The 10,786-nt window shown below is 43.2% G+C and overlaps 2 protein-coding genes across 4 annotated transcripts in view; both read left to right on the top strand.

Moving 5' to 3' along the window:
* cct2 (chaperonin containing TCP1, subunit 2 (beta)) overlaps positions 1-5,583 on the top strand; it is a 5,817-nt gene extending 234 nt beyond the window's left edge. Inside the window, exons 1-15 of one of the 2 annotated variants that reach the window (XM_063905943.1) lie at positions 114-136; positions 1,751-1,825; positions 1,912-1,977; positions 2,171-2,282; positions 2,549-2,625; positions 2,710-2,822; positions 2,927-3,129; positions 3,226-3,326; positions 3,413-3,540; positions 3,691-3,914; positions 4,024-4,152; positions 4,374-4,477; positions 4,604-4,703; positions 4,789-4,930; positions 5,252-5,583. In XM_063905943.1, coding sequence (XP_063762013.1) covers positions 1,763-1,825; positions 1,912-1,977; positions 2,171-2,282; positions 2,549-2,625; positions 2,710-2,822; positions 2,927-3,129; positions 3,226-3,326; positions 3,413-3,540; positions 3,691-3,914; positions 4,024-4,152; positions 4,374-4,477; positions 4,604-4,703; positions 4,789-4,930; positions 5,252-5,282 — 1,593 coding nt within the window. In that variant the 5' untranslated portion in view covers positions 114-136; positions 1,751-1,762 and the 3' untranslated portion in view covers positions 5,283-5,583. Of the gene's footprint in view, positions 1-113; positions 137-1,750; positions 1,826-1,911; positions 1,978-2,170; positions 2,283-2,548; positions 2,626-2,709; positions 2,823-2,926; positions 3,130-3,225; positions 3,327-3,412; positions 3,541-3,690; positions 3,915-4,023; positions 4,153-4,373; positions 4,478-4,603; positions 4,704-4,788; positions 4,931-5,251 lie in introns of those variants that run through there. The other variant, XM_063905942.1, reaches the window with a different exon arrangement.
* Positions 5,584-6,548: 965 nt separating this feature from the next.
* nots (nothepsin) lies at positions 6,549-10,656 on the top strand. Of its 2 annotated transcripts, XM_063905948.1 has the most exons (9): positions 6,549-6,639; positions 7,003-7,183; positions 7,833-7,950; positions 8,164-8,282; positions 8,376-8,575; positions 9,058-9,183; positions 9,625-9,769; positions 9,846-9,944; positions 10,433-10,656. In XM_063905948.1, the coding sequence occupies exons 1-9, from the start codon at positions 6,581-6,583 to the stop codon at positions 10,610-10,612; spliced, it is 1,227 nt and encodes a 408-aa protein (XP_063762018.1). In that variant the 5' UTR covers positions 6,549-6,580; the 3' UTR covers positions 10,613-10,656. The 2 variants fall into 2 exon arrangements, with proteins under 2 accessions (XP_063762018.1, XP_063762019.1); XM_063905949.1 differs by lacking the exons at positions 6,549-6,639; positions 7,003-7,183 and having other exon boundaries at positions 7,821-7,950; positions 8,174-8,282.
* Positions 10,657-10,786: the final 130 nt, after the last annotated feature.

Below are 10,786 nucleotides of genomic sequence, written 5' to 3'. Positions count from 1 at the left end.
AACGCTTGGAAAAGTCATTGTGTGTAGTTTTTAGAGGATGTTTAGCTTCCCGTTAGCTGCCGGTGAGCACATGGGGGCTAATGAATAAGCTAACGGCTAAGCTAGCCTAAGCGTCGGATGACTTGCAACATGTTCGGTAAGATGTCTTGAAGCTGTCCTGTTTGCTACGGCTAATACAACCTTAACTGTTGTGTTTTAGGGTCTTTTTTGAAAGTGACTGCGTAGTGTTACTCTGCTCAGATTTGCTAGATTAGCATAAGAGTCTAGGTTAGCTTGTCATGTTGGCTTTGTGGTTGTCAGAACATGCAGTAGTGAATAATACATATCAAAAACAGTATAAATGTTTAATTCAAACTAAACACACATTACAGTTGTTACTGACTCTAACTGCATGGTTAGGATCTGTAACTTGTATTTTTAATTTATTTTTTATCAATTTGGATGGAAGCTTCTAGGTGTTCGTAACGGTGCAGCGCTGCGTTCACTGGTGCTCGGAATAAAGAGTTCCTTTTATTAAAAAGAAAAGTAGCCAAATCTCGTTTGTTTAATCTCGCATGCAGCATGCAAAGTATTAAAGGTGAACAGTTAATTGTTTATTTTTCATAGACATCTAGATATGGAGTACTGCATTGCTACTGTACTTTTTCTTTGTGTGACATTCCTATTTTGGGATGAAGTGTTGTGTCGCTGCAGAGGTGTGTCGAGCTACGCATCACATTCTGCAGACATAAAACATGTCTTTGTTTGGGTCAGATCCTCACTAAGAAATCAGACCACATTTCTATAAGTGTATTATACTTTTAATGGAAAAGGCTTATTGTGCAAAAATGCTATTTTACTCCCATTATTTTCAGTCAAATTACAAATGCATTGAAATACAAATTAAAAAATTCTATACAAAATTCAATATTTCGCAAAAGAAGTTGTAAATTATTAAGATTAGATCAAATGGGACATGTTTTCATTGCAGCAGCATGTAAAACAAAAGGTTCCGCATGATTACAAAAGAGTAGAAAAGAAGGTATAAAATATAAACATCATGAAATAAAACAGAACTAAGAGTGAAAAAACAAAAGTTGACCATGAGAAAAATCATGTGCACTCAAATAAAACACTGATGACGGGCTAAAATTACAGCTTACACAATATGAAAGTGCGACATCAATTACGCTTAGTGTCCTTTCAGTGAGTAAACACAATGAACATTTAAAATATGTATATACTTTGTAAATCCTGCATCAGAGCGAAGCTGAAAATAATCGTGTCTTCACATCTTAAAGCTGCTGAGTCAGATATCGCTCCTCAAACAACAAATAGATCCAGAGCTCTGGTTCCTTTACTTCCTCTCCAGAAAAAAGGAGAGTAAAGAAAGGATCAGAAATCTCAGTCTCAGTGTCAGCCTGCTGCCTGCCACTCGTCCCCCGCAGACCCACCGGACATCCATCCCCTCTTTACTCTCCGTAAGCTGTCTCTGCCGTCTGACCAGACATCTGACCCCATCTCCATATCTCTTGACTCATTACACCCTTTCTGACCCACAGAGATATTGTTTTCTGGCATCACTTTAACATTTTATGAGGAAAATCTGCATTTTGGTTTGAGGGGGGGTGCCCACAGAGAGAGGGAGCAGAGACCCTGGTACCTTTAGACTAAACCCTGATATATTATATAAACAGAGTTGGTGTTCCCTGCCTTTTTAATAAATTCCTGAGATCACTTCTCTATTTTCTGATGATTGTTTTCTCTCTAGGCGTCCCTATCGATGGCCCCGATCAACATCTTCAAACATGGAGCAGATGAAGAGAAAGCTGAAACCGCTCGACTGGTGGGCTTTTATTTTGTTATATCTCAAACTAAAGAAGACGAGCTTTTTTAATCTTTTATTTAAATGTGTGTGTTTTCTCTCTGCAGTCGTCCTTCATCGGCGCCATCGCCATCGGGGATCTGGTGAAGAGCACCCTGGGCCCGAAGGGGATGGTAGGTCCTTTAAAATCACTGAAACTGGTTATAGTTTTTATGACAAAGTTATGAATCTTTATGGTATTTGATTTAATTGATATCCATGAAAAATGCAGGTGTTATTAAACAAAAAGTCAGCAAAATATGCATAAACTTCTACCTCCATTAATGCACTTATTAAATATACTATTTCCATCTGCTGTCTCTGTAGGATAAGATCTTGCTGGGTGGAGGGAAAGGCGGCTCAGTGACGGTGACGAACGACGGAGCGACGATCCTGAAATCCATCGGCGTCGACAACCCCGCCGCTAAAGTCCTGGTTGGTGAGTGACGCTCGATATTAAACAGATTACGAGATTTTACTTGATGAAGCTTTTTGTCATGTTTTATAAGCTAAACTGTTTTGGATTAATGAAAAAAGGATCTGCGTGTCCAGTAATGTAAATCATCATAATGTCAACTAAAGATCTTTAAAGTTTAATCCGTTAGAAATGTCTTACACATCTTTCTACCTGCACATCTATCAATCAGGTTTCAAAGTCAATTAAAAACAAGAATTAAATGTTTATATTGTTTTGTGTTTTTGAAGACATGTCTAAGGTTCAGGACGATGAAGTCGGCGACGGGACGACCTCCGTCACCGTGCTCGCTGCAGAGCTGCTGCGGGTAACTCACCCTTTAGTTAAACATTCACAATGCAGGTTTTTAATATTCCTCTGATTCTGACACTCGTATAAATGTCTCTAACAGGAAGCCGAGCTGCTGATCGCCAAGAAGATCCACCCTCAGACGATCATCTCCGGCTGGAGGAAAGCAACGCAGGTCGCCAGAGACGCTCTGAGGGAGGCGGCGGTGGACCACAGGTCAGACTAAGGAGAACTCTTTAGAAACACAGAAAAAAGAAGACGTTTCTCTGACTTTAATCCCACATATTTAACTCCTCTTTAATTATGACTCGTCTCCGCAGCAACGACTCAGCAGCTTTCCAGGAGGACCTTCTGAACATCGCCCGGACGACGCTCTCCTCCAAACTGCTGACTCATCACAAGGCTCACTTCTCTCAGCTGGCCGTCGACGCCGTGATGCGTCTGAAGGGATCCGGAAACCTCGAGGCCATTCACATCATCAAGAAGCTCGGGGGCAGCCTCACCGACTCGTACCTGGACGAAGGTGAGCGTGACGTCACCACCACCCACGACTCTGATTGGCTGTAGTTCAGAAGTCTCAGAACATGTGATTTATTTATAATTCCTGCTCCGTCTTTAGGTTTCCTGTTGGACAAGAAGATCGGAGTGAACCAGCCGAAGAGGATGGAGAACGTCAACATCCTGCTCGCCAACACCGGCATGGACACCGACAAGATCAAGGTACATTCACACACTCACACTCTTATACAGACAGACAGTTTGCATGCATCAGATTTTTATTTTAGTGTGTGTGTGTGTTCTCTCAGATCTTCGGCTCCAGGGTTCGCGTTGACTCGACAGCAAAGGTGGCAGAGATCGAGATGGCAGAGAAAGAGAAGATGAAGGAGAAGGTCGACCGCATCCTGAAGCACGGAATCAACTGCTTCATTAACAGGTACACACACACACACACACACACACACACACACACACACACACACACACACACACAGCATATATAACTATCTTTGGGACATTTTACCCTTAAATGTAGTCAAAATGTGTGCTTATTTGACCTCTGTAACTTTCCTCTGTCTCCCTGCAGACAGCTGATCTACAACTACCCGGAGCAGCTGTTCGCTCAGGCCGGCGTCATGGCCATCGAACACGCTGACTTCGCCGGAGTGGAGCGCCTCGCTCTCGTCACCGGAGGAGAGATCACCTCCACCTTCGACCACCCGGAGCTGGTGAAGCTTGGGCACTGCAAGCTGATCGAGGAGGTGATGATCGGAGAGGACACACTCATACACTTCTCTGGAGTCGCCATGGGTAAGAACACACACTCGAACACACACACTCTAACACACAACAGTTGCACGTCCCAGAGACGGATCCTCCCGTTTTTCTCTCTGAGGTTTCTAATGTCTTTCCCGTCCAGGCGAGGCGTGCACCATCGTCCTGAGAGGAGCGACTCAGCAGATTCTGGACGAGGCGGAGCGCTCACTGCACGACGCTCTGTGTGTGTTGGCTCAGACCGTGAAGGAGCCCCGCACCGTCTACGGAGGAGGTACACACACACTCCCTATTATTTTGATAGTTATATCTTTTTAAAAATCCTGATATTAAATGAATAGTATTTTAATAGTATAACGGAGAGTTTGGGTTGAGCTAAACACTTAAATATTCCTCTTATAAAGCTGCACAGAGACAGTATGAAGTGTTGGCAGTGGAACCCCCCTGTATAACCTGTATATGGCATTAATAACCTCTCATACCCCCCTCCTGCAGGCTGCTCTGAGATGCTGATGGCCCGTGTGGTAACTGATCTGGCCAACCGGACAGCAGGAAAGGAGGCGGTCGCCATGGAGTCATTCGCCAAGGCTCTGATGATGGTACGCTCCTTTTTATTATTCTACAGGATCGTACCAAGTTCTGTAGAGCGGGGGTCTGCAGTATTTCTCAAGTGGTTTAAATCTCTCTGGTTGTTTGGTTAATGTGTCGTCCCGTTGTTTCTCCAGCTGCCGACGATCATCGCGGATAACGCCGGCTACGACAGCGCCGACCTGGTGGCTCAGCTGAGAGCGGCTCACCAGGATAACAAGGGCACCTGGGGACTCGGTACGTCACTGCACAATAATACATACCGATCAGATTCATTCGTCCTTGTTGGGCTCTAATATTGATTTACTGGGTGTTTGTGCAGATATGAATGAGGGCATGGTGGGCAACATGGCGGAGCTCGGCGTCACGGAGTCGTTCCAGGTGAAGCGTCAGGTTCTGCTCAGCGCCTCGGAGGCCGCCGAGATGATCCTCCGAGTCGACAACATCATCAAAGCTGCTCCCAGGTCAGCCATTCAAACCACCTTTATTGTAACGGGACGTCACATTTTATTGAAATACTTTAAGGGTCAAAGAACCCGCTTCAGCCTCAATGTCTCAAATGTTCAGAAAATGTTGCAAAAATGTACTCCTCTTTTTTAAACTATTTAATGAAATTATTCTAAAGAAGGAAATGTCTAAAAGCTATAAATAGATTTTCCAAAAATAGGTCTAAAATGTTCAGGGAAAAAGTCTGAAAATTTGCTCTCAAAAATAATCTTATACCCTCTAAATTATTTTCACTGCACTTCAAAATATCTTTTACTGACTGTTGTTTGTTTCTGCAGGAAGAGAGTCCCCGACCACCATCCCTGCTAGAGGAAGAGGAGGATGAAGAACGTGGGAGGGATCAGTTTTCTTATTTATCGCCTCTGTTTCGTCCAAATTAAAGCAACGCTCCGATATGTTTTTTTCTGTTAAACTCTCTCTGTGGAAACACCGCGCACGCTAACGCTAGCTTACCGCAAGTAGCTAACGTCACTATGGAGCCAACGTTGGCTGTGATGCTAACGTTAGCTGAGGTCACGTGGTTATGCTGTGTTTGCTGACGTCGCTCTGATCGTAACTTTAGACGTTGTGTTTTGTTTACTGAAAATAAAAGAACCAATCCTCACCGAAACATGTTTGTGAATCTGTTTGTTTATAGTTCAGATATCAAAGGGGCCCTACTCTGCCGATGCGATGTCCCGCCCCTTAGCCTACCATGTACAATGTGTTGGAGTGCTAGCCAATAGGAGCGCGGGTGTTCCATAGTGATGTCATAATGTTCCAGAACTTTGGGGATTTTAGGGTTTGCAAACCATTTACATGCACTAACACATCATGGGGAGGGTAAACCTCAAATAGCAGAATAGGGACTCTTTAACTTCAGAGAGGAATGTCAAATATCTGGTTTTGTTTCACCAAAAGTCAAAAAATATTAAAGCAAATCATTTATGGAAATATTTTACAGTTGTAATTAAGAACATTTGATCCAGTATTCATCACCCCCCCCCCCCCCCCCATGTGTTTCCTCTCAGGTCAGAGTGACTGAGACCTCGTGTGTAAACATTCAAATTACCCAACTGCCTTAAACTCAGACTGCTGACTTCTGTTTTTGGCCCCTTACTGATAATCATCGTTAATATCATTAAAAGTGCTATTTTTACAAAAGAGGACTCGGGCCGCGTAAACAATGTTTGAGATATGAGTTCTTTGAGATTTCACGTCAGAATTTTATTAAATAAAAAAGAAGAAACCTTTCTGTAAAAAAAATGATGTCAGAGATTTCAAAATTCTTTCTCTATTTTTGGGAGAAAAAAAAAATACAGAAAAATATTCAAAGAATAAATTCCATTTGTGGCTCCAATCCTCTCGTGTATTGGCAGTCTCTAACTTTGCCCCGAATAACAGAAAAGATAAAGACCTTTAAAATCAGAATTCAAGACGATGCAGCAAGTTTCAGACTCCACAGGTATGTTAGTGTCAGCAGCACCGAGGAGAGGATCCAATCAGAGCGAAGACTGGTGATGAAAACTGAGCGACTGCAGAGAAAAACCTCCAGTCTTCAGACAGACAGGCAGACAGACAGGCAGACAGGCAGACAGACAGACAGACAGACAGACAGACAGACCGACATGAAGTCGGTGTTGCTGCTGCTGTTGATCTGGACATGGACGAGCTCAGCGTTGGTCAGGTAGGAAAATATTTATTATAATTGAATGTATTTTTATTTTTGTGATCATTTTCTTTGCTATTTCTTCATTATTTTATTTGTTTTTTATGATTATTAATTTTTACAAAAATAATCTGTTTTTATTTTATTTTATTTGTATTTTTTTATTAGAATTATTTAACAAGATATAAAATAATTATATTAAATAAGTATTTTGCATTTTAAAAATACAATCGAGATGTTGAATATAAAACTATTTATTTGCATTTTCAGATATTTAAATAATTAGATTTATTCTCTGATGTTTCAGTGGGTTATTACGGAAAGTTATGCTAAGCTAACCAAGTCGTATCAATCCCCCCCCCCCCCCCCCCCCCCCCCCAGGGTGCCTCTGAGGCGCGTGCCTTCGATTCGCTCTCAGCTCCGCGCTGAAGGTCTGCTGCAGGACTTCCTGAAGGAGCATCGACCCGACATGTTCGGGCGGCACTACGCTCAGTGCTACCCCCCCGGGACCCCCTCCCTGAGGCTCGGACGATCCAGTGAGAAGATCTACAACTTCATGGACGTAAGAACATGTAGCATGTTCTATAAGTGTTAGTGCAGGACAATGGTCTGCAAAGGCTAAAATCCCAAAGCTCCGGAACACAGTGACATCACTACGGAACAATCAAGCTCTTATTGGCTAGCGCTCCAACAGACTGTAGTGAAAGGCTAAGGGTTGGGACATAAATTAAGTGTTCACCAATCATTAGCTTCTTGAGACTTTGAAATGATCCTTTTTCTGAAATAAGTTGGACTATTTTTATGTTTTTTTGCTGTGAAGTAGAATTGATTTTAAAAACATCACTGCTGATAAATCAATCAGAAACATGATTACATTATCTAGTGTGTTTTGTATTCATATATTATATTTTAATTAAATGATGTGTTTATTTTTAGTAAAAGAAATACTTTTTAAAAAATGACATAAAGGATCAGCGCTGTCGTTCCCAGCTTCACCACCAGATGGCGCCAAACCAATACTTTCTATTTCTAACTAACAGCCATTCTGCGTAGTACCATGTTTTCTCTGTGTGTGTGTGTGTGTGTGTGTGTGTGTGTGTGTGTGTGTGTGTGTGTGTGTGTGTGTGTGTGTGTGTGTGTGTGTGTGTGTGTGTGTGTGTGTGTGTGTGTGTGTGTGTGTGTGTGTGTGTGTGTGTGTGTGTGTGTTTTAGGCTCAGTATTACGGTGAAATCACGTTGGGGACCCCAGGGCAAAACTTCTCTGTGGTCTTTGACACCGGATCGTCTGATCTCTGGGTGCCTTCGACCTACTGCGTCAGCCAAGCCTGTGGTACAACACACACACACACACACACGCACGCACACACACACGCACTGTGTTTGAGTATCAGAGGGATGTGTTTGTGGGTCAGGACAACATGACAACATTTACTGTGATTAGAAGTTCAAGGTCTGTGTGTGTGTGTGTGTGTGTGTGTGTGTGTGTGTGTGTGTGTGTGTGTGTGTGTGTGTGTGTGTGTGTGTGTGTGTGTGTGCGTGTCAGCGATGCACAGGCGTTTCTGGGCGTTCGAATCCACTTCTTTCCACCATGACGGTCGGATGTTTGGGATAAACTACGGGTCGGGACACCTGCTGGGGGTCATGGCCAGAGACACCCTGAAGGTCCACTTTATTTCTAATCTACAAACATATGTTAATGACACAATCAGAATGATTTCAAATAAGCTCCTGCACATTGTCTAACTCCCTGTCCAGGTCGCTGGTCTGACCGCTGAGAACCAGGAGTTTGGGGAGTCGGTCTATGAACCCGGCTCTGCATTTGTAATGGCGAGGTTCGATGGGGTTCTGGGGATGGGTTACCCGTCCCTGGCAGAGATCCTCGGAAACCCCGTCTTTGACAACATGCTGGCCCAGAAGATTCTGGACCAGCCTGTCTTCTCCTTCTTCCTCAGCAGGTGAGACGGCCTGTTCCAAACTTACGCCATGACTAACAGGTGAGTCACCAGTAAAACCAGTTTAGGGGGGTCGTTATAGGAGGAATTTTGTGTTGTTCCTTCAGGACAAGGAACTTTCAAGTCCCATTTACTTGTTGTTTCCAAACTGGAAGTCCACGTTCTTCAAATTGGAGTCCATGTTCAAGGAACCACAGATTACATTTCTAGTCCCCCAAAGAGTTTTGGGTGTTTAAGGGTTCAAGTGGGATCCAGAAGGTAATAAAGGTTCAGAGAGTGTCTTGGTGTTTTGGAGCCCCCTTTGTTTTTATGGGTTCCTATGGCTTCTGATTCTGAGTTGTCCAGATGTCCAGAGACTTTAAAGGGTTCCCTGCATGTCTCAGGACTGTCCATTGAAGGATCCCGAGTTGCAGGAGAGTTTATAGGTTCAGGCAATTATGCATTTGTATTTTGATTAAATGTAAGTGTAATGTTTGTCCCTGCAGGAAAACAAGTAGTGGAAACCCCGAAGGCGAACTGTTGCTGGGCGGAATAGACGAGGCGTTGTACAGCGGACCAATCAACTGGCTCCCTGTGACTGCTAAGGGCTACTGGCAGATTAAGATGGACAGGTTTCCCTCCGGTTTTTAAAAGTGTTATTCTGTGTTTAATTGAGTGAATATCTTGAAGGCCGCTTTGGCTCCTGGAGTGCTAACCTTCAAGTGTTTTTCAGTACAACCGAAACCAAGGTAGCTACCTGTCAATCACAAGCTAACCCCGCCCTGAAAATACCCCCTATCTCGTCTCTTTTTCTCTAAAATAGACCCTACTTTCTGAGGCGACCATCATGCAGTATTGAAGAACTTACCCTAGCCATTGACACCATAAAGTCACCAGGAAACTGTTTACTGATGCAATAAATCAAGTGAAAAGTGGGCTAATTTTCTCGTAGAATTCCATACATTCTGACGTTTTTAGGCAGCTAGTTTAGTAGCAATTTTTAGTCCTTTTGATAATTGAAAAACATTGATTGGCACCCCACACAAAAACATTCAAATGTCCTTGTGTCTCAGCATCGTGGTGCAGGGTGTGAGCCCCTTCTGTCCTCATGGTTGTCAGGCCATTGTCGATACCGGAACCTCTCTCATCGGCGGGCCGACCAATGACATCCTCAACATCCAGCAGCTGATCGGAGCCTCGCCCACTAACATCGGAGAGGTTAAAGAAACATTTCATTACAGTATAATCCTCATCACAAGAGTAATTTAGCTAATGACCTTTCTCTTTGTTCCAGTTCGTTGTCGACTGTGCCAGGTTGTCCAGTTTGCCTCACGTCACATTCGTCCTCAGAGGAAAGGAGTACACCCTGAGTTCTGAGCACTACGTCAGGAAGGTTTGTCTTTCTGTTCATTCTTTGTCTTCTGTAGGTTCCTTTTTGCACGTCTAGAATTACATTGTTAGCAAATAAGTTGGGGATCAAGGAGAGTCTGGAAGGTTTTGGGATCTCCTAAAGGGTCTCAGAGGAGTTTCCAGGAAGGTTTTTCAATTATTATGGTCTTGATGTTTTTTTAGTAGCAAGTTTTCCAAATAATAATACATATTTTTTGCCATATTTCAGGTTTTTCAAAGTGCCCTGAAAAGCCAAGACTTTCTATACAACTTAGTTTCCAACGCTTTTTAGTGAATGCTGACAAATTAGGGTCATTTCATTTTTTGGTCATTTGCTTCATGGACGGGTATATTCAAAATATACTTTAAAATATATTTTTGAAGACAACAATTTATTCCCCTATATTTTTTATAGTTGTCACGACAAATAACCTTGAACCTGAACAGTACGATACTGGAACGTGGTCTCTTTATCTGTGCTTTAATGTCCAGGAGATGCTCGGCGACAGGGAGTTGTGCTTCAGTGGTTTCCAGGCCGTGGACATGGTTTCCCCCGAAGGCCCGCTGTGGATTCTGGGAGATGTATTTCTGACCCAGTTCTACAGCGTCTTCGACAGAGGACAGGACCGGGTCGGCTTCGCCACTGCTAAACAACCCATCGAACTTAATTAATCAATAGCTGACAACTGCATCAGCAATAAATTCTATACAATCAACGGGACGATAACAGCATTTTGTATTTCTTGCAGAAGGCACAGATAGCACATGTTTGCTAGCAGCATTATGTGAACTCAATCCCTCGTACCGACCGCTTGTTTAACTTTCCAGGTCCATCAACGGTGACCA

Source organism: Eleginops maclovinus, chromosome 17, assembly GCF_036324505.1.
Source record: "Eleginops maclovinus isolate JMC-PN-2008 ecotype Puerto Natales chromosome 17, JC_Emac_rtc_rv5, whole genome shotgun sequence".
Classification (NCBI taxonomy): domain Eukaryota; kingdom Metazoa; phylum Chordata; class Actinopteri; order Perciformes; family Eleginopidae; genus Eleginops; species Eleginops maclovinus.
The sequence above is the reverse complement of the archived record's forward strand: the minus strand, read 5'-3'. Positions and strand labels throughout refer to the sequence as shown.

Coding starts and splice junctions, on each gene's coding strand:
- nots (XM_063905948.1), top strand. CDS start 6,581: ATGAAGTCGGTGTTGCTGCTGCTGTTGATCTGGACATGGACGAGCTCA. Junction 6,640..7,002: donor ACGAGCTCAGCGTTGGTCAG/GTAGGAAAATAT, acceptor CCCCCCCCCCAG/GGTGCCTCTGAGGCGCGTGC. Junction 7,184..7,832: donor AGATCTACAACTTCATGGAC/GTAAGAACATGT, acceptor TGTGTGTTTTAG/GCTCAGTATTACGGTGAAAT.